The following is a 23,588-nucleotide window of genomic DNA, read 5'->3' on the forward strand; positions in this document are numbered from 1 at the left end:
TGCATGGTGCTTCTGTCTCTTCTATTCTCCAGGCTTGACTATTGCAACACTCTTTTCACTGGTCTTCTGGCATATGTAACGTGGCCATTGCAAATAATACAAAATTCTGCTGCCTATCTGTTACCAAATACACCTTTACATGAACACATCACTCCAGTTTTGCAAGCTCCCCACTGGCTTCCAATCACTTACCACATTCAATACAAATGAACTACAACTGTTCATACTCTCCTTAATTCTGTCTCTTCACCCTGGATCACTGCCTCATTGAAACTGTGTACCCCTTGCTGCTCATTGAGGTCTGCAAACCAATATCTGCTGGATGTTCCCTCTGCAAGATGGCCCACCTTGATGAAACCAGAGAACGTTCCTTCTCAACAGCTGGTCCCACCCTCTGGAACTCGCTTCCCAGAGATATACGATCCATCACAGATCCTAAATACTTTAGGGAGGCGTTAAAACAAATCTTTTCTGGATGACCTTTAATTCTGTCAGCTGAGTGATTGTATTTTTCTATGACATGCCGCAGTGGGGGGGTTTTTTTCAATATGTATATTTACATTTATGTTGTCTTGCTTTTCTAGTCGTATAACTATGGATGTTTTTACTGTACCCCACCTTGAACTTTGGAAGGGCGGGTAAAAAATATTTTAAATAAAATAAATAAATAATCATGTATTAGCATGTCCCATGCTCTCATTTTCATCATCACATTCATGCCGGCCTGTCAATTCTGAGGTGAATTTTCAAAGACGTTTATGGGTTTTGCACACAAAATCATCATGTGCGTGCAGAAGTAACCTTTGTGTAGACCCTGCAAAGTTTAAGAAGGCTGCCAGGAAGTGTGTATTTCTGCTGCCACATGGAAAAATCTGAGTGGAAAAACAAGGCATTTTGGGGACTGAGCACGGGCATTCCAGGGTAGAACTGCCTAGCACGTGCACACTCAGCTATATTATAAGCGGAGTCATCAAACATACACACATGCTTTTACCCCTGATAATCAAGTTGTGGAAATTAAATCTGACTTCTCTTCTGCCTGTAGTTTTTGCATCTAGGGCAAGCAGTGTAGGGTATGGGTGAACTTGATTGAGGGTCTGGGTTAACTGGTACTTGAAATATTGCACACAAGTATTTTCATAAGCAAGCTACGCACAAACATCAGCCAACTTTGTAAAATACCTGCCTCCACACATAAACTGAGGGCTATTGTGGAAAATATATGTGCGTACGTTCATAAAATATGTGTACAAACTACGTGAATCTCTGCATAAAAAATATTGGGGTAGATTTTCAAAGGGTGCGCGTGGACATACATGTGCATGCAGTACCCGGCGCGTGCACATGTATACCCGATTTTATAACGCGCAAGTTATAAAATCAGGGGTTGGCGCACGCAAGGGGGTGCACAATTGTGCACGCCGAGCCGCACTGCCTTCCCCCCGTTCCCTTCCCCTAACCTTTCCCCCCCAGCCCTATTCTAACCCCCCCAAAAGTTTTATCATACCTTTTGCGCCTGCCTCTGGGCAGGCGCAAGTTGTGAGCGCCGGCAGCCTGCCGGCATGCGATCCTTCAACACAGCAGCAATGGCCGCTGTGTCGGAGGCCTCTGGCCAATCAGGCACCAGCCAGCAGCAAGCACAAGAAAAGGGCTGACATCTCCTTAATATTCTTCACTGAACTGATGGCAGTGCTGGTTGCGGTAACAATATCTGAAACACTGGTTCTTGCATAATTATTAGATCTGTTGGCTTTACTTTTCAGGGTCTATTATAAGTATGCTGATGGTTATTAATATTTTCCAGGTTGTTATTTCTAATGTTGTTTGTGGGGGATGGCTATGCGGGAGGGGGTTCACTTCACTTCAGATTGGTAGGCATCCCCGGAGTTTGATATTCCATAGAAGTATGACGGAATACTCCAGGACTAATGGGGATGGCAACTGGGTGTTTTCTTTTTTTTATTTTCAGATTGGGAAAGAACGGGCAATGTCTATCTATCATGACCAACAATTTGAATTTGATGGGAACATTTTTGAATGCCTGGAGCACACAGAGAATGGTTTTGCAGTATTATTCAAGTGGGTTAGCTTTTTAATTAGATCATATGGCGACCACACAAATTCTTTCACTTAATGTGAAAGGGTTAAACACTCCAAGGAAGCGTTTATTATTAAAAAAAAGGAGCTGCAGACCAAGCAAGCTACTATAGCCTTTGTACAAGAAACTCATGTTAGGAACTGTCATGAGCGGCTTTTATTCTTCCCTTCATACTCTTGTGCTTACTGGGCCGCAAGCACTAAAACATCCAGATATGCAGGGGTAGGGGTAATAATTGGTAATGCTTTGGTTCATGAAGTACTGCTCCAATGTCAAGATCCTATAGGCAGCTATCTCCTTCTTAAATTGAGGGTGGGAACTCGTATTATTACTCTCCTTAATGTGTATTTCCCAATTACCAATCATCTGTCCTTTTTGACTCACATTGATCAACTCATTGCCAAGCATATTGAGGGAGAGCTGATTCTTGGTGGCGATTTTAATGCCACCTGGAATCCCAGTCTTGACAATTCCAGTGGAACGAGTCTTTCCTATGAGAAAAGAATGGCAAGCTTTTATAGAACGCTGGAATTTAGTGGATATTTGGAGGCAAAGATACACAAGTTCACAATCTTACACTTTCTTCTCTGCACCACACAATACCTACTCTAGAATTGATTACTTTTTTATCTCTATACATTTACAAAATGTTATTGGCAAGGGAATGGGAATAGACAGTATAACTTGGTCTGACCATGCTTCTATATGGGTAGAAGTTAATAATAGGGATGCGGACAATGGATTCTGCTGCTGGCAACTTAATGATAGCCTTTTGAAAGATAAGGATTTTGTTGAGCGCCTGGCGAACCAATTGCAGGATAATTTTAGGGAGAACAAGACAGATGGCATGTCCCCTGCTATCATATGGGAATGCTCCAAAGCTGTGGCACGCGGCCTCTTGAAAGCTAGAGCAGCTTTTTTTGTAACAAAAACAGAGAGAGTAAACGTAAATCATTATTAATGGAGATAAATTAACCCAGCAACACATCAATACTCAATCCCCCCATACATACACCCGTCTTTTAAAAGTGAAAGATTCCTTAAAGTCACTGGATGATGAGGCCATCAGCCACCAACTGACCTTCTTAAACAGCATTTTTTTGAAGAGGGAAATAAAGCAGGAAGGTTTCTCGCTCAGAAGTTAAAATCGGTTAGAGCTTATCTGTTACTCTTGGCGCTTATAAGTAATTTTTTGGTTCTATTTCCCTTCCACCCCCGCCATCGATGTAGATAGCAGTGCTGGAGCTGCATCTAAGTGAAGTATCTAGCTAATTGGTTAGGGGTAGTAACAGCTGTTCATTCCCCCTGCCGTTGAAGCAGTGAGCTGTGCTGGATATGTATTCCAAGTGAAGTATCAGGCTTGATTCTTTACCACTATCCCCATTCTCATACCCTCCTTCCAGTTAAGGAAATGGCAACAAGTTCACTAGTTTGTGGCTTTATTTGGCGCAAGAGACCACCAAGGGTATCTAGGGCAATCTTGTATCTTCCCAAGAGCAAAGGTGGATTGAGCATGCCGAATTTATCTTGGTACTATTGTGCAGCCCAATTAAGTGCAATGGTAGTTCTTCATAGAATAGTAGCTGTCCCACAATGGATTTTATTGGAGCTGGAGTTAGTGCCATTATCCCTAAACTGCTTATCTCTTAGTGTCTTCCTTTTGTACATATGTATATATTTACAAACCTCGTTGATTATTTAATGCAAATTTCCCCTTGTTATTCACACCCTCATTTATTCATTTGTTAACTTGTTTTATTTGTTCAATGTAAAACGCCATGCCTGGCGTTTGTTTGTGTTACACTGTAAACCGATGTGATATCCTGGATGAATGTCGGTATATAAAAATTTTAAATAAATAAAATAAATAAAATTATCTGCCCTACCCTGGCAACACAAAAGCACATGGAAAGCGATCTCATTCTTGCTATGTGCTTTGAACAACACTCTTAAGAGTTTGGACCCAGTGGAAATCCTCCTTAATTGGGCCGGAACAATACACATTATTAACCCACCTGTTTACCAATGCAGTTCTTCCGAGTGCTCTACAGAAGCAGGCAGCGCCGACTTGGGTGACCGTTGGCATCACCCGTCTCAAACATATTCAGACACAAGATTCTCTTATGACACAGGAGGAGCTGCGGGCTAATTACCATCTGCCAGATGTAGACTTTCTGCTGTATGCCAAACTACACCATTTTGTGGGAAAGGAAATGAGAGCTGGCACACTGCGTTTATCTGGTTCTTTATTTGAAAATGTCTGTATGAATGCACTTGTTATGAAGGGACTAATATAAAAAATATATGCCTTATTAAATAGAAAACCCTCTGGCATATTTTGCCAACAACTTGCTTGGTCTGATGATTTTGACCACCATTGTGCTCTTGCAGACTGGGACCATATCTTTATGGCAGCTCATAAATGTTCTATATCCGCAAGGCTGCAAGAAAATTGTTATAAGATGCTATACAGATGGCACTATACTCCGACTACACTACATCGTTTTACATCAACACTATCGGAGCGATGCTGGAGGGGTTGTGGGAGTGTTGGTACGTATTATCATATTTGGTGGCAATATAAGAATTTAAATAATTACTGGATGGCCACAGTTGATTGGATTTCCACTGTCTTACATATACCAATAAATGTTGAACCTTGACATGTTCTACTGAATCTACCAATTGCTGCGTTAAATAAAGAGGCCCAGCGTTTCGCACAACAAGTTTTTATTGCAGCGAGAATTGAACTCGCAGCCCACTGGAAATCTAGTCGTATACCTAGCCTTCCCAAAGTCCAACACAGATTGCATAGTGTTTGCCAATTAAGTCGCCTCACTGTGGTACATCATGACCCAATATCCTCTTTTCAAAAGGTGTGGAAACCATATAATCCAGTGGGTAGAGGACCAAACTTAAATGAAACCATAGGATTCTCTTTGGCGCTTCGTTTAGGCCTGAGGGTTCTCTTGGCAATGTGTGGCATACCATTGTCTCTGCATGGCCTCCTCGTAGGGTTCTTGAGGTTCTCCTCTTTTGGCTCACAAACAATTCCACGACCTTCCGAGGGATTATTACTCATCATTCTCTTAACCATTTTCTTACTTATTTTATTTCTCTGATCACTTTGACTTGCCATGTTAAACTTGCTCCCATATGATTATATGTATTGATTTCCATTGCCAGGAGGGGAGGGTGGGTGGGTGAGAAAACTTGAAAATTTGTTAAAAGGAACTTTGAAGCAAATAGTAGTATTGTATTGTCATGTATGAAGTTGTACCAAACGGTCTGTACTTTTGCTGTGTTAATGACATTGTTGTATATGTTATATTTTGCAGGATTTAATAAAAATGATTAAAAAAAAATAGGCCCGGTGCACGTAGGGCTTTTAAAATCCAGCCAGTGCACACAAGCTGAAACATATGTACACACATTTGGAGCAGAGATATGCAGTATTTTAGATGCTGTACAGCTACTGCTGCACAGTTTATAACATGCAGGCGCACCAACATGCATATATGTGCTAGGTTATGCGTCCTATAGAAAATGACCCTCCCTGTGTGACTGCATCAAGTGTTATCACATCACCATGCTCGTGCTCCTGCATGATTTCACCATCACGCTCATGCTCTTTTGTTACTCATGTGTGACCACTCACTGTTCATACAGTAAGTGACTTGTGTTGAGCTCATACTCTTGCTTGACCACACTTGCACTTTTATGTGACTGTCATCCTGCTCACACATCTGTATGACTGAGGCACCGCCCTTATGCTCCTCAGTGAATAAATCATAAGCTGTGAAATTATTTGCCACCGGTCCCTAAATGACTAAGAGCGATATAAGTACAGCACGAGACTGCTGCTAAACAAGGAACTGTGGAAAAATACAACATATTCATGGAAAAATAATTTTCCAATCAGATTCCAGCAGCCAGCTGTGGTTGTGTTCAACTCAAGTGCAATAAAATGCACTCCACAGTGCCACAGCTGGGCTCCGGATCTGTCTTTTCAATTGCCCTAAACAAGATGTCATTTACTCTGTTCACTATGAATAAAATGTGTCACAAGAGGTGTCATATGTGCCTTGTTGAAAATACAACTCCTTTGTACCATGCCTTTGTTATAACTCAGGGCTCAGCAGGGGACAGACTATGATGCAGGACTTTAGAAGAGTTTGCTTGCCTGCTGTGTTTGCATCCCAGCCCCAGACAGAGTGAAGTGGTGGATGGGGGATGAAAAGGCAGGGAAGCCAAGTGTCAGTAAACCTTTTGACAGTCAGTAAAAAAAAAATAAATGTCCATAAAAATAATTTCATGTCGGTTAAAAACATCATGAGTTATGGAGCCTGGTTCCGGTGCTGTGGGCTCAGGCCCTGAAAGGCTTCAGAAGTCAAGAATCAGACACTATATCTTGGTGCATAAAGGGGTGAAATCTTGGCACAGTGAGTCCAGCTGTGCACCAAATGGAGACATTAAAAGGTAAGTCAGTAAAAACTTTAGATTGTTGGTAAAATGTTTGCCATAAGTCTGTAACCCTGGTTGGGGGGATCTAACCACTGCAGGACTCAATCCAAGTCCTGGACAGAGAGTTAGGCAGCTTCTGTCTCACTACCTCATGGAACAAGTACCAATTTTCATAAGTTTTCAGATCCCAAGAGTCACATACAGCTCATTAAGTACCTCTTTAATGCAGACCGTGTGTACCAAAAGTTTCCTTTTTCGTCTGATCCTCCAGTCTTCGCTCTGACAGAAACGGCACCAACAAAGACCAAGAAAATATAAGACAGACATTTACTTTCCAGGAAATCTGCGGACATAAATGTCAGAGGCAAAAGCTCAAGGACCCAACTTCCAAGTCTAGTATTTTCATTAGGATTTGAACAAAAAAGCTCCATTGGGACGGGGATTAGAAAACAATGACTAGAATGTAATTTCATGCTAAAATGAGGTCAGGATGGCAACACGAGCACAGAATATAGCTCCCGTAGTCTTCACATTTTCTTACTTGTAGACAGTGCAACTGGATCCATTCTCGCTCCTGGAATCCAACATGGCACATGCTCAGCAAGTGAAAGAAGTAATTGTATCCTCTCTACCTAGAGATCCCCTGCAGGTTCAGGTGCAGCCAGCATGCAGCTCACTGGACGGTCCATGGATGCTCGCCCCCAGCACACAGGTTCAGTCCCACTGCTGTTTGATGACAGCTAATATGCTGGCAGATCCCCTAGGCATGGACTTTTCATGTCTTTACATGCCAGGCACAGGTAGGAGCAGAGGCAGGGTGTTGGTGCCCCTCTCCTGCCAGCAGGTGTCCAGGAGTGGGTACAGCTTGCCCTGAAATTCTGCCTGGAAGGTGTAGATGTGGACAAGCTCTAAGGGGCTGTCGGCATTGTAGAAGGACAGTTCACCCTTCTCATAATCTAAGAAGACGCCAATCTTCTGCGGTCGTGCAGTGAGTGGCAGCACCACTCGTGGGTTGGTGAAGGCCTCATAGACCTTGCCTTCTTTCAGGCCAATGAGCCACACACCATTGTCAGGGGACTTTTGCAGCTTGCCCTTGCGACTGGTGGTACCCTTGATGATGCCAAGACGCCACTTTTGCTTGGCTCCTACAACCACCTCCCAATAATGTTTGCCTGTGGAAAAGCCTTTGTTGGCCAGAACGCAGTTGCTGTTGTCAAAACGCTCAGGGTTGCTGTCCCGGCGGGTATACAGGAGACGGCACTGCACCACCGTATCCCCTTTGGACAGATCCAGGACAGGATGAGCAGTCATAGGGTCTAACTTCAATACCTCAGGGGCTGAGAAAAAGCAAAGGGAAAACAAATATAGCATTACATATGCTAGAACTTGGCCTATACAGTGAGAAGCCAGTCCAGGTCTGTAACGTGAGATGTTGGTAGTAAAACCTTTCATTTGAGAGGATGAGGAGTGGTCCTGCCCTGGGAGGTGGGGACCAGGTCTGTGGTATTAAAGGGAAGAGAAGAAGCCTGTAGTGTAAGAGGGGGATTCCTTCAGTATATTTGTTTCTCTTTAACTTTAGATAATAAAACTTAAATAAGTTTTTTAAAAGCACAATGGAGTAAAATGCATCAAAAAACAAAACACCTAGACCCATAATATACAAGCAAAAAAATCCTTGATCTTAACAGGCCATGTGAAAGAGAAGAGGGATGGTGTGACATCTGGCATTATGCGAAGAGAGGGATGGAGGTGGAAAGTAGCTGTTTATCTAGCTGGATGAGGGGTGAAGTTTCAGGATGGAGCCTGGGACATCTGCCTATGAGAGAGTTGTAGGATTGGGATGGGATCTGGAGGCGGCTGGGCTATGCTTCAGGCATGGGATCAGGATGGGGATCAGAGTTTGGTTGGCTAGATGGCTATGGGATCGGCATGGAGTCCAGGAGCTGGCTGGCTGTGGGAAAGGTGTGGAATTGGGATGGGGGTTGAAGGCTGGTTGGTTGTGAGGTATGTATATGATTGGGATGCAGCCCAGAAGCTGGCTGATGGGCTATACAATAACTATGGTTGCAGCCCGACTTACTGTGGGACAGGTGTGGGATGGGTTGGAACCCAGAGGTTGACTTACTGGCTGGAATCAGAATGGGGCCCAGGGACTGGCTGTCTGGATATCTGCCTGGCATGGGATTGAGTTTGAGGCCACAGACTGGCTGGCTATAGAATGGATCAGGATGGGGCTGGCTCAGTACATGGGACTGAGATAGGGCCTGGGCTTACCTGGCAGCACCCTGCGGAACATGCGTTTCCATACAGTGATTTTAATGTCATCATGTCGGAAGCCTGGCTTGAAGGATACAGCACTAAAGCCACCATCTGCAGGGTGCTTCTGGGGAAGGTGAGATCTAATGTAAGAACATAACAAGTGTCATGCTAGGTCAGACCAATGGTCCATTGAGTCTAGCATCCTGTCTACAATAGTGGTTAATCCAGAATCCGGAAGATCCAAATGGGAAGATTCCTTCCCTGTTGCTCATTCCTAGAAGAGCTGGTGATCCCCACGTCTACATTATTAATAGACCTCTCCTCCTGAAAACTGTTCAAACCTTTTTAAAATCCAACTATACCACTAAATTACTTATTTTGATTTATATTTTGTTTTTCAGCACTTCAAATCTTGAGCACATCTTCCATCAATAAATTTCACATCGTTGACTGAAAAAACACTTTTTTAAATTTGTTTTGAATCTGCTACTAGTTAGTTTCATGGAGTCTCTCCTACTCCTAGTACTATTGAAAGTAAGTAACCATTCCCTATCAATTTGTTCCACAACATTTATGATTTTATAAACCTCAATCTTATCCCCTCTGTTATCTCTTCTTCAAGCTGAAGACCATTGTGACATTGTAAAGGACAGCAGATAAAGACCAAAATGGCCCAACTTGCTGCCCAGTTGAGATTCCTCTACTTTGAGGAGAATTCCCGTATGCAACCTAACCTACTCTATGTCTTTTACCTGACATCTCAACCTTTTTCTTACCACTGCCTTCAATATCTGTCCCAAGCATGCCTAAAATGTGTTATAGTGATGGCCTCCACCACCTCTGCTAAGCCTTCCAATCTTCTGCTTTGCTTCTTGCAAGACCAGTACTTGCAAGCCAAACACTCAGGCCCCCCCTTCTATGTCTTATTGCCAAGTTTTGGTAATAACGTTCCTAGCCACCAAAGTCAGCGAGTCTATTGTAAAAAATCTGGCTTCCGCATGCCTTCTTGGAAAGCCAGCGTTGTTTAAGACTGAGTTACCCCAATGCCTCTTTGGAAGCAAAGTGCTATCGTATCACTGCTTTTTTTTTGACTGAACCACTGCTCTGTGCAGGTTACCCTTCACTACCATCCTCTTGCCATGCGGGATTCTCTGTTTATTTCCTGTGTTGTTTTTTTTTAATTCCACTGCCATTTTTGTCTTCATCATCTCCTCCTGAAGGGGATTCCAGACACCCATCACCCCCTACATGAAAAAATATTTTCTGACGATGTTTCCGAGCCTACCTCTTTGGAGCTTCATGTGAAGACTCCTAAACTAACCCATTTAGCCTTTCTTCATCCCAGGTATCATTTCTAATGCTCTCCTCTGCACACTTTCTACTTCTGCTATATCTTTTTTTGGGATGGAGCAAGTGGAATTGTGCACAGTACTCAATTTTTGTCACACCGCAGATATATACGAGGGCATTATGATACTCAGATTTATTCTTTATTCCTTTCCGAATAATTTCTAATATTCTATTTGCTTTTTTGACTGCGGCTGTACACAGAACGAAGGATTTCAATGTCTTGTCCACAATGACTCCAAGGTCCTTTTTTTAGGTAGTAAGAAGATGGAGAGGCCAGAGCTGCAGTTCCCTCTTCTTACCTTCTAATTTTGTTGTAAGATCTCCTAAGAAGTAAACACTGGAGATCCTATGTTTCCTCCTGTTGTTTTGTATTACTATTTCCCTCAGCCACAACAAACATTTCCATGGTCTTACTGGCAATTCTCTCCTCTCTTTACCCCATATATACCAGTGATCTTCTTCCTTCTTCTCCTTCCCATATGTGCCTAGAGTTTCCTCTTCTCCATGCTTTCCATATATTCCTGTGGACCCTTCTGTTCCGCACCCCATACACACCTCCCTCCCTTTAGCACTCCATTCATGCCTGCAGAGCCTTCTTCTCTCTAGGCTATACACACCTGTGCTCCCTTTTCTCTTACCTTGGAGGGAGAGAGCCATATTTCTGTAACAAACAAAATAAGGACAATATTAAGGAGCTGGAATGTGCAAAGACACTATAAAACACCACAGAGCCCAGGATTGACTACGGGTGTGCAGGGCAGCACCCCCGACACACTACAGGCATGCAGCATGGTGCTGCATCCTCAGCAGTAGGTGTACAATACAATATTATACCCTCAGCTATGGATGTACAGTGCAGCATCATGCTATCAGCCGTGGGCGTACAGCTCTTAAGCATTTGTAAACTGAGCAGCACTTTTCCTTCAGGCATGGTTACACAATGCAGCACTATGCCCACAACCATGGATGTACAAGGCAGCAATATATAGCCTCAGCTTTGGATGTACAGTGAAGCACTATGCCTTTAACCTTGGGTCTACAGTACAAAAGAGTGCTGTCATGCAGCATTGTACATACACTAGAGATGAAAAAACCCTTTCTACACATACAAACACTGTAATACTAGAGGTGTCATATGGCAGGAATTCTTTTTTCCCTTCCCTCACTGTTATCCAGCTGCACCCTAAGTGGGTCTTGATAAGAGCCTGGGAAGAGAAGGGAGGCAAATAAGAAGGCTTGTGGCAAGTAGGAAGAAGATTCAGGGGAGGCTGAGGAAAGTGTGAACAAGTCAAAGGAGATGAGGGAGAAGTAGCCTAGAGGTTAGAGCAGTGGGCTACAAAGCAGGGAAGCCAGGCTTCAAATCCTACTGATGCTCCTTGTAACCTTGGGCAAGTCCCTTCATCCCCTATTACCAGACCCTATTTACTAAGCATTTTTCTCCATAGACACAAAATGGGAGAAAGCCCTTTGATTGTAAGCCCTCTGGGACAGGGAAATACCTAAGGAATTGGCTGTGAAGTGGCTGATCTGTCAGAAAAGTTGGTATATAAATTTGAGTTTTCTTTTTTTTTTTTTCCCAGAAAGGGAGGCGGGAGTTCAGGCGAGGGGAGGTACACTCACGCGAATAAAGTTCAAGTGATTCTCATTGTTCAGTTTCTCGAGCGTATTTTGAATCTCCACAAATTGCTTCAGGCTTCCGGTCGTCTGCTGGAGCTGGGACTCGATGGAGGCAATGAGGTTTGAGGCCTTCCTCTCTGTGCTTTCTAGGAAATGAGCTTCCTCATCCTCTATGTACCTGTGCAGCTCCTGGAACTCCTTCCGTATAATACACTTGAAGACATCCAACTCATTCTGCATAGGGTGGGGTGGGAAAAGGCATGTTTATTTATAATTTACATGTTTATGCCACTTATCTAATACAGCTCCAGGCAGTCCTACAGTAGTTATAGTACTTAACAGAAGGCTACAATAATACAATAAAACAAATAACACAAAATCACATTAATACAATAAAACAAACCATGCAGACAAATTAAAAAATAAAAACAGCAAATTCAGCTATACAAAACAGATACCTTAAAACAGCAGTAAAAGATAATCTACATTGCTATAATAGTAATGTAGTCATTTAGAGGTCCATATTCAGAAGCATTTAGCTGGATAATTAAGAAGTTATCTGGCTAAATTAATATCTGTTTTAAATAAAAATATTCAATGTTGAAATTTTTATTTCAATACCTATATTCAAGAGTAGGTCTAGTAATTTTTCACTGAGTCTGATTATTCATTTAACGAATTTTTATCTGAAAAAATATTTTTTAGGAAGAACAGAAGGTTTCATATAGGGGTAGATTTTAAAACCCCTGCGCCCGTAAATCCTCCCAGATTTACGCGCGCAGGGCACTCGTGCGCTGGCACGTCTATTTTGCATAGGCCGCCGGCGCGTGCAAAGCTCCGGGACGCGCATAAGTCCCGGGGCTTCGTAAAAGGGGCGGGAGGGGGCGTGTCCGGGGGCAGGGGGCGGTCCGGGGCGACGGTTCGGGGGCAGGCTGGGAGGGCGGTCCCGAGTCCCCCGGCACTGCGGCCTGTGCCGGGAGATGCCGGGGCGGCGCGCGCAAGTTACGCCTGCTTGAAGCAGGCGTAACTTGCCCAACAAAGGTAGGGGGGGGATTTAGGTAGGGCTGGGGGGTGGGGTAGATAGGGGAAGGGAGGGGAAGGGAGGGGAAGGTGGGGGGATGCGAAAGGAAAGTTCCCTCCAAGGCCGCTCCTATTTCGGAGCGGCCTCGGAGGGAACGGAGGCAGGCTGTGTGGCCCGGCGTGCACAGGCTGCCGATTTTGTGCAGCCTTGCGCGCGCCGACCCCGGATTTTATAAGATACGCGCGTATCTTATAAAAATCTGGTGTACTTTTGTTCGCACCAGCGGCGCAAACAAAAGTACACGCGCGCGTATGTTTTGAAGATCTACCTCAGCGAGTGTAGGTGTCCCCGCACCAATATTATATTGATTATAATCATTAACCTCCTGCCACCTCCATATACATAATTGTTTTGAAATAATTTAAAAAAAAAAAATTTTCTCTATATAGTTCCAAGATTTCTATGACGTCCGTGTTGTGGTTAACACTGCTCTCTAGGCGGAGAAAAGTAAAACTTTTAGGATGAGAATTATGCTGATATTTGAGCGGGTACATTCAGGTCTCTTTGGTGTTGGCTTTCTTAAACTGAAGTCGTGGCTTTTCCTCCAAGCCTTCCCCTAGTCAAAATGACACTTCGGACTCAGCCCAAGGAATGAGATAATTACTAATCTCATAACCCGTTTTATATTATTTACAAGCCGTTAAGCCCGTTAAAACGGGCTACATTAACATTTTTTTTGGATCATTTCCTTCCCCCTCATTCTCCCTCCCACCTCCCCCACTCTCTCCCCTCAGTCACTCCTCTCTCTCCCTCCCTCCTCCCCTCAGTCACTCCTCCCTCCCCCTCGTCACTCCTCCCTCCTCCCTCCCCCTCCCCTCTCCTCCCTCCCCCTCCCCTCAGTCACTCCCCCTCTCCCCCGAGTCACTCCTCCCTCCTCCCTCCCTCTCCCCTCAGTCACTCCTCCCTCCCCCCTCCCCTCAGTCGATCTCCGCCGAAGACCCAGAGCGGCGGCGGCCCGAAGACGCGGAGCGGCGGCGGCATGCGCGCGAGGGAGGGACAGACGGACGGAAGGAAGTCTGTCCCTCCCTCGCGCGCATGCCGCCGCCGCTCCGGGTCTTCGGGCCGCCGCTCCGGGCCGCCGCTGCCGCCGCTCCTGCCCAGGTCTTCGGGCCGGTGCCGCCGCCGCCGCTCTTCGGGCCGCCGCTGCCGCTCCCACTGCTCCGGGTCTTCGGGCCGCCACCGCCGCTCCGGGTCTTCGGGCCGCCGCTCCTGCCGCTCCGGGTCTTCGGGCCGGTGCCGCCGCCGCTCCGGGTCTTCGGGCCGGTGCTGCCGCCGCCGCCGCTCCTGCCGCTCCGGGTCTTCGGGCCGCCGCTGCCGCCGCTCCTACAGCACCATTTTTATTTTCAAGAGGCACACTGTGACCGATGTGCTCGCATGCGCGGTAGAGCTGCTCTCTACTGCGCATTTGCGGCACGTCGGTCAAGCTTCGTTTATTAGGTAGGATTTGTTGCTAATTCCGCTCTACCTTTCTTCCTGGCTACTTTAGCCCCCAAGTTCAATGCCCTTGTTCAATGCCTTTGCTTGTTTCAGCCTTCTTGTTTGGTTACACTTGTTTATCCCCTAAGTTCCATGTAAACCGGCCTGATGTGAATTCTATTCGTGAAGTCCGGTATAGAAATAAATATTAAATAAATAAATAAATAAATGATGAAAACAAATCCCGACACGTCCATGTATCAGCCCTGAGTCTTTCTTCAGGGGAATATCACCGTAGAAATCTTCAACTACTGAAATAGTTTACCTCGCTGCACTGTTGATTACTCTGCTTTTTGCCGCTCCATGTCTCGGAACAGATGTTTCAAGATGTCAGCTGATGCTCAAATATCAGCATAATTCTCATCCTAAAAGTTTTACTTTTCTCCGCCTAGAGAGCAGTGTTAACCACAACACGGACGTCATAGAAATCTTGGGACTATATAGAGAAAATATTTTTTTTAAAAATTATTTCAAAAAAATTATGTATGTGGAGGTGGCAGGAGGTTAATGATTATAACCAATATAATACTGGTGCGGGGACACCTACACTCTATATGAAACCTTTTGCTCTTCCTAAAAAATATTTTTGCAGATAAAAATTCGTTAAATGAATAATCAAGACTCAGTGAAAAATTACTAGGCCTACTCTTGAGTGTAGGTATTGAAATAGAAATTTCAACATTGAATATTTTTATTTAAAATGGATATATGAACTATGAAAAAAAATTGTTTCTACAGCGACAGAGCAACACTTTGTTCTTGATTGGTTTAAGAATTAAGAGGATCACTGTTCACAGTGGTGTTTCTATATATTTTGATTTAAATTAATATCTGGGCACTTATCTAGCTAAATTATAGCTGGATATTTTGTCAGAGCCAGTGCAAGCCTATTTGGCGCCCTAGGCAAATCTTTGGTTATTCACCACTTCCCCCAATCTCTACTGGTGGCAGCTCCAGAACAGCGCTCCCTCCTACCCACAGCAGTGGCTCCAGGACTGGGCTTCCTTCTTTGACAGTACTGGAATAGCACCTCTCTGGACCTCACACTGGCAGGATTTTTCTTAGCGCTCTAAGCAACCACCTGGTTTTCCTAATGGACACACTGACCCAGTTTATTATCTGGCTAAATCTTAGTCAGATAACTTAAGGGCTTTCCGGAGGTGGGTCAAGGAGTAGTTATGTTAGCCGAATAAGTTATCTGGCTGATTCCAATATTCAGAGTTAGCAAATAACTTGTCTGGCTGTGTCAAAGAGTGGTCCTAAAAGTTAGCCTATAGCTTTAATTCCCTCCTTAGCTAAATTAATCGAATCAGTGGTCCTACGCCAACTCTCAGATTTTCTATCTGATAATGATCTCTTACACTCAGGTCAGCATGGCTTTAGAAAAGGTCACTCTACAGAGACACTCCTACTCTCCTGTTTTGACACAGTATTTCGTGGTTTTGATGCATACACCAATTACATTCTTATTTCCATAGATATTTCTGCAGCATTTGACACTCTGGATCATCATGTACTCTTATCAGGTTTAAAATCCTTAGGTATTCAGTCCACCGTTCTTTCTTGGTTCCAATCTTTTCTAACTAATCGACAACAACAAATACAAAGTTAATAATCATTGTTCAGACTGCTATTCATTATCATCTGGTGTTCCTCAAGGCTCATCATTATCTCCCATACTTTTTAATATATATTTACTCCCACTTTGTCATATTCTTGCAGCTTTAAATGTATATTTTCAAATCTATGCAGATGATATTCAATTGTTAGTTCCTTATAAAACCTCTTGGTCCGACACACTCTCTTTAATCTCTTTGTATCTGTCTACAATAAATTCCTGGCTCGACCACAACCGTTTAAAATTAAACCCATCCAAAACTGAACTTACATCTATTGTCAATTCTTCCATAGGACCTCCTTCTCATTTAAATTTCAAGGGAATTTCTATTCCAATTTGTACCCATACTAATAGCCTGGGAATCATAATTAATTCAGACCTTTCTATGTCTAATCATATTTCTAACATTACTAAAAAATCTTTCATCAAATTACATTTATTGAAAAGAATTCGACCGTTCCTCTTTTTTCAGGATTTTCGTACAGCTCTACAATCTTTAATATTTTCAGGTCTGGACTATTGCAACACACTACACTTAGGTCTATCCAATTCTGCAATCTATCCATTACAATTAATTCAAAATTCAGCCGCTCAGATTCTCTCAGGCACTTCCCGTAGAAATCATATCACCCCAGTTTTATTCTCTTTTCATTGGTTGCCGGTTAGGTACAGAATTCAATATAAAGTATTGACTATCATTCATGCTCTTATTTACAATGCATCATCAACATGGCTCTGCACTAATCTTCGTATTTATAAACCTGCTAGATAACTTAGATCTATTTCAAAAAATCTCTTAGACATACCTACAATTAAACTGGCCAGACTCGAATTAACCAGAAAAAGGGCTTTTTCAGTAGCTGGCCCTATTCTGTGGAATTCACTTCCTGATTCTCTTCGCCTTATACCTTCCACATAACAATTTAAGAAAACATTAAAAACTTACTTATTTCAGAAAGCTTATAGTACACTGATCAATTCTCAAACATAAAACATCCATACAGCACCTCTACTTTCTTCATCACCGACCCCGCCATTCAATCCATCTACATAATTCAAAACATTATGAAGGTACCATGTTTGGTCTATTAGAGTTTGGTTAAATTTTATGTATTTTATTTGTTTATTTATTTAATTTTTATTTTTATTGTAATCTTATTTTTTATGTATGTTTATTGTTAACCATTTTGATTAATCCTCAAATTGTAAAAGCGGTATATAAACATTTTTAAATAAAATAAATCAATAAAAAAATAAAATAGCCAGAAACGTTATCCGGCTAACTTTAAGACAGCCGGCTAACTTTAAGACAGCAAAGTTAGCCGGCTAACTTTGCTATTGGACAGTGATTGAATATGGACCTCCAAAAAGCCAGCAAGAAGAGTCAGGCCTTATACATCTTCCTAAAAAAGCAAGTTTGCTTACCGTAAACGGTGTTTCCGTAGATAGCAGGATGAATTAGCCATGCTGTCTGGGAGCGTGCACGCGACCGGGAGTAGACAGAATTTTCCTCAGTGATTCACAGAGCTTTGACTCTGTGCGGCTGCGCAGTTGTCTTCCCGCGCGATTCCCCTCTTCTCCTCAGTCTCTTTGTAGCCAAGTGTCCTTCGTGGGACTGTCTAGAGAGGAGGAGGGATTGCATGGCTAATTCATCCTGCTATCTAAGGAAACACCGTTTACAGTAAGCAAACTTACTTTTTCCTGTCGATAGCAGGGCTGAATTAGCCATGCTGTCTGGGAGTCCCAAGCTCCTGGGTTGTGTCCATTTAATCTGTTCTTGAAGGTCAGGACACCAGCCCCTAGAGTAGTAGACTGTCTCATCGGTTTTGAAGAGTCAACAAGACTGCTGTGCCCAGCGCCGCATCAGAGGTCGCTTGCTGTTATAGACAATAGTGTGACGTGAAGGTATGGATGGAGGACCAAGTTGACACTTTGCAGATGTCTAGTAATGGAACCTTGTTCAAGTGGGCAACTGATGCCGTGGTGGCGCGTATTTGGTACGCCTGAGGCTTCTTGTGAAATTTGACTGACCATTTGTTATAACAAAACTGAATACATTGTGATAACCAACTGGCGATGGTTCTCTTAGAGATGGGTTGACCAGGATCATTTGGATTAAATGAAAGAAAGAGCTGAGAAGGTCTTATAGGAGACTGAGTCCTTTGTTTATAGTAAGCCAGAGCCCGTTTACAGTCCAGCAAGTGGAGTTTTTCTTGATCATTGTGATGAGGCCTTGGCATGAAGATGGGAAGAGTGATGGTTTGATTGAGATGAAAAGCGGAGCCACCTTGGGAAGGAAGGTGGGATGAGGACGAAGGGTAACATTGTCATGGTAGAATTCTAAGTAAGGAGAGTAGTGAACTAAGGCTTGTAACTCACTTACTCTCCTAGCTGATGTGATGGCCACCAGGAATACTGTTTTCCATGTCAGGTATTTAATGTGGCTTGTGTCTAACGGTTCAAAGGAAGGCAGCATTAGCTGCTCCAAGACAATGTTCAAGTCCCATGGTACAGGTGGCTTTTGTCACCGGCGGACGGAGGTGGAGCATGCCTCTAATGAATCTGGAGATCAAAGGATGGTTAGAAATGGGAAGGCTATTATGAGAGTGGTGGAAGGCTGCAATAGCACTAATATGTACTCGAACTGACGTGGTAGCCAAACCCGCTTGGTAAAGAGTGTGAAGATACTCCAGCAGTTGGATGGCGGTAGAGGAGAACAGATCTAGGTTCCGTGGCTTACACCACGTCTCATAGTGATGCCATTTGCCAGCGTAGTTACGTCGGGTTGAAGGCTTCCTTGATGCGATAAGTATATCTTCTATGTGTGAAAGTAGGCCGAGGTGGTTTAATATTTTCCTTTCAATCTCCATGCCATCAAATGGAGGGATTGATGCACTGGATGGAGGAGGGAGCCGTCTTCTTGTGCTAGTAGTTATTGATGGGCTCCAAGCGGAATCGGCGGGTGAATGGAAAGTCACATGAGAATCGCATACCATGGTTGTCTCGGCCATGCTGGAGCTATAAGGATCACGTTCGCTATGTCTTGAATACATTTCTGAATTGTCCTTGATATGAGCGGAATGGGAGGGTAGGTGTATAGTAAGCCCATCGTCCATGGAATGAGGAAATCATCTGGGGCATACCGAAGGTTGCTGGGGTAGATGGAGCAAAAGATCTGTGTTTGCCAGTTGCTTTCCGTGGCAAAGAGGTCGATTGTGGGGAAGCCCCACTGTTGAAAGATGGTGAGGGCCACATCTTGATTTAAAGTCCATTCATGCGGGTGAAAAACCCTGCTTAGGCGATCCGCCGTGACGTATTCCAGACCCGGTAGGTAAGTGGCCTGGAGAGATATCTCGGCTGCACTCGCCCAATGGAGTATTCGAAGTGCTTCTCGACAGTGTCCATGTACCGGACCCTCCTTCTTTATGTAAAACATGGCGACTTGGTTGTCGGTGTACACCATGAGACGTTTTCCTTGGACTTGAGAAGAGAAGGTCTGAAGAGCCCTCCAGATTGCGCATAATTCCAGGAGATTGATTTGTTACGTGGATTTTTGTGGAGACCAAAATCCCTGAGTTTTGAGATCGTTGAGATGGGCTCCCCAACCTTTTCTGGAGGCATCCATTGTGAGCGTTAGCTGATGAGGGGGCATCCGAAAGGGAGCTCCTGAGGATAGGTTGGTGGGAGAGAGCCAGCATTGAATATCTGCTTTCATTGGTTTGGTGAGTTGAACTCTGGAGTTGAGAGATTGCAGGAACTGTGACCATTGAGTTTTGAGGCCCCATTATAACCGGCGCATGTGCAGTCTCGTGTGGGAAACTACATGGATAGCTGCCACCATGTGACCCAACAGTTGAAGAACTTGGTGTGCCGATGCATGAGTTTGGCTGCATAATTTCTGTGCTAGGCAGGAAAGTGTTCGCATTCTGTCCTGGGGAAGGTACACTCTCTCCTCTACTGTATTGATGAGAGCTCCTATGAAATGCAGAATCTGCGTAGGTTGTAGGTGCGATTTCTCGTAATTTATTAGAAACCCCAGTTTTTGGAGACAATTGATTGTGCGCACCATGTGTGCTCGTAGCATATTCTGATCCGATGCCACTAGCAACCAGTCGCCCAGATAAGAAAATATTTGGATCGATAGCTGTCTGAGATGAGCCACCACCACTGCTAAACATTTCATGAATACTCTTGGGGCTGAGGACAGGCCAAAACAGTAGAACCTTGTATTGATAGTGCATGTTCTGGATTTGAAAACAAAGGTAGCGCCACAAAGATGGGTGCATGGGTATATGGGAGTATGCATCCTTCAGGTTGATAGAGCATAGCCATTCATTGGGCTGTAACAGAGGTAAGATGATCTTGACAGAGATCATCTTGAACTTCTCCTTCCGGATATGTTTATTGAGGTTTCGTAAATCCAGGATGGGGTGGAGCCCCCCCACTTCTTTGGGATGAGGAAGTATTGGGAATAGAATCCATGATTCTGTTGTTGAAGAGGGACTGTTTGAACAGATCTCTGAAGCTGTAGGTTCGTAATTTCTGTGTTGAGGGATGATAATTGGGATGATGTACTTCAAAGAGGAGGTATATGGGAGAGGGATGGAAGGGTCAAGAAGTTCAGGCGATAACCCTCCTTGATTATGTCGAGTACCCATCGATCCAAGGTGATGGACTCCCAGTTGCTGAAAAAGTAGCACAGACATCCTCCTATGAATGGTGGTGGGGGTGGCTCGATAGAACTCAAAAAGCAGGCAGTTGCTTTTGCAGAGCTGCTGCCTCCTGTTTTGGTTGTCACTGTTGGTGTGGCCTGCCTCTCGACTGATGTGGTTGCGATGAAGGTCTTGGTTGACCATAGTGCTGTGTCCAATAAGGTATGAATGGTCTAGAGGATGCCCTTGGATAGGATCTTCTCCAATAGGAGGGGTAGAATCTTCGAGGGCCCTTGTGCCTGTCAGAGGGGGTGGTGAAAGAGAGTACCACCATGCTCTGCTCCTTTGGCAGATATTCCCGTTATTGGAATATCTGCCAACTTTTCGTGAATATCCTCACGAATCGCACTCGCCTTCAACCAAGCAAGGTGCCTGGCAGCTATGGCAGCTAAGGAAGAACTTGCAAAGGATTCGAATGCCTCGTAGACTGACCGCAGTAAGTGGCGGAGACCTTCTTCTATATTTGGAAGGCTTGTGGCAGGGTGTTATCCTCAGCCAGATAAACAGGGTGCAATTTTTGGAGACACGCGTATAGATATTGTTTCATGCAAAACTGATGATGCTGTATTTTTGTGGATAACATTGCTGAATGGTACACTCTTCGGCCAAAATCGTCCATAAATTTGTGATTCCTTCCCGGAGGTGCTTTTGCATGGATCTTGGAGTGCTTCGCTTTCGCCAACACAGACTCAACCACGACGGAGTTGTGGGGAAGTTGAGTGGCGTCGTATTTCATTCTGTATTTCAAGTCTGTCTTTCGAGATGCGGCAGTGGTGGAAAAGGGGGTTTCTCACATCTTGTGTAGGACCTCATCTAGAACCGAATGAGGGGGTAAGGCTGTCGGTTCTGGTGGCATCTCGAATATCTTGAGAATTCCTAGCATCTTGGCTCTGGGATCAGGAATTTTCTCAGTCTCCACCTGCAGAAGATTTCCCACCTTCTCAATAAATTTAGCATATGAGAGGTCTTCTGGTGGTGAGTACGGCTCTAGCAAGCCCTCCGGTGGATCAGAAGGCATGCCCATGGAGGAATTTGGGGAGGATGAGGTGATTTGTGAATCTGGGCGGTGTGGGAGAGCTGGAGATAGCAATGGAAGGTCGGCTGGAGCAGGAGGCCTAGGAGCAGGTGATGAAGGTGGTGAGTGGCAAGGAGACTCCACTGGTGGATCGGACTTCGCATGCTCAAGATCTTCAAAAAACGAGCTTAATGCCTGCAAAATTTTCATCATGGCTGTGGATGCTAGGGTTCCTGGCTGTGGGGGTAATTGTCCCGGTGTTGAGGAAGGACTTGCAGGTAGTGCCGCTAATAAAATATCCTGTGGAGTTGTTCGTCTGAGTTGAGGACTTGGCAGAATAACCGGAGATGGTCTGTGTCCTTTTTGAAGGGATATTTGCAGCTGAGGAGATAATCTTTGCTGCAAGATACCGAGGACAAATCCGAAAAGGCGCCTCCACTGACTAATGCATCCCTCGAAGACTGGGAATCATGGTCAGACAGGAGCTCATCTGAACTTTCACGTGGACGTTTTGGTGTGGTAGAGCACCCAGAGTGAGTAGATGGGGCTCTGTGTGTGTGTTTGACCTTGTGTGACTTCTTGGGAAGCAGTGGATGTTGTTCTTGAAGCATGCGTCGCATGTGTCAAGGTATGCGCCAGACATGTGGAGTGCGTCAAATGTGCCAAGTGTTTTTTGTATGCTGTGCACTCCAAACGCTCCGTGTGCATCGACGGAGTCGGTTGCGTCGAAGGTGCGCCGTGCGTTGAGTGCATCGGCGTTTTTAGATGCTTCAATTGCGTCGACGCCGGGGAGCGGGGTTGACCGGGAGCAGGGCTTTGTGGCCCGATTGACGCACCTGCGGCTCCTTTGTCCCGCTGAGGTACCACAGTTGGCACCCTGGCTCATTTTTGAGGCTCCATAGGTTTATCAAACCTGGACCCGGTACCTGGATCGACGCAGCGAGGCTCACTCAGGCCGAGGGAGGAGGCCTTCTTCATTGATGCCTTTCCTTTCTTCGCCGGTCCCAGAGAAGAATGCATTGAAGCTGTTGGGGCATACGAGCCCGTCCTCAGCCGTGCCATTTTCTCAGCGCGCTGATGCTGGGCCCTGGGGGACATACAACCACAGTCTCTGCAGGAGGCTTGGTCATGGTCCGGCCCTAAACAAATGTAACAATAGTTATGTCCATCAGTCATGGACATAACTTTGCCACACTGGCAGTATTTAAATAAGATGGCTTCGAAGTCATCTCGATGAGAAAAACTCGAAAAAATCTCCAAAATGGAAAAAAATCATGAAAGGAAAAAACCCCATGTGCGAAATGGCTTGCGGAAAAAAAGAGAGACTGAGGAGAAGAGGGGAATCACGCGGGAAGACGACTGCGCAGCTGCACAGAGTCAAAACTCTGTGACTCACTGAAGAAAACTCCGCCTACTCCTGGTCACGTGCACGCTCCCAGACAGCATGGCTAATTCAGCTCTGCTATCGACGGAAAGTTAAATAAATAAATGTTAGGTACGGCACATGTTCTGCAGAACATGAGAGAGGGGAGGCATGATAGGTGCAGCACGGGTTGCAGTACATTACATACAATGCACATTCTGCAGAGCATGAGAGAAAGGGAAGCACATTAGACACCCTGCACATTCTGCTAAGGATGAGAGAAGGGGGTGAGTATGTTACGTACAACACACTAAACTCCTGAAGCAGACTGTGTTATATTTATTTATTTAACCGCTTTTTTTATACCGACATTAAAATACACATCTTATCGGTTTACATCATTACAGAAGGTGGGTCCAACATGGACACAACTGGGTCTTGAAACTCATCACAAATGGGATTTCTTATGCTGGATCCCAGTGCTACGTTAATTGCAAATTCTCATTCAGTTGTAAGCTGTTCTCATGCCTCTGCT

General features: G+C 44.6%; 1 protein-coding gene across 2 annotated transcripts in view; it reads right to left on the reverse strand.

The window, feature by feature from the left end:
- Positions 1-4,284: 4,284 nt before the first annotated feature.
- Positions 4,285-23,588, reverse strand: part of TRIM50 (tripartite motif containing 50) — a 61,424-nt gene continuing 42,120 nt past the window's right edge. For both annotated transcript variants that reach the window (XM_029613671.1, XM_029613670.1), the window contains exons 4-7: positions 11,792-12,022; positions 10,810-10,832; positions 8,837-8,961; positions 4,285-7,899 (exon numbers count right to left, since the gene is read on the reverse strand). In XM_029613671.1, coding sequence (XP_029469531.1) covers positions 7,346-7,899; positions 8,837-8,961; positions 10,810-10,832; positions 11,792-12,022 — 933 coding nt within the window. In that variant the 3' untranslated portion in view covers positions 4,285-7,345. The remainder of the gene's footprint in view (positions 7,900-8,836; positions 8,962-10,809; positions 10,833-11,791; positions 12,023-23,588) is intronic.

The sequence above is a fragment of the Rhinatrema bivittatum genome, chromosome 8 (genome assembly GCF_901001135.1).
Source record: "Rhinatrema bivittatum chromosome 8, aRhiBiv1.1, whole genome shotgun sequence".
Classification (NCBI taxonomy): Eukaryota; Metazoa; Chordata; class Amphibia; order Gymnophiona; family Rhinatrematidae; genus Rhinatrema; species Rhinatrema bivittatum.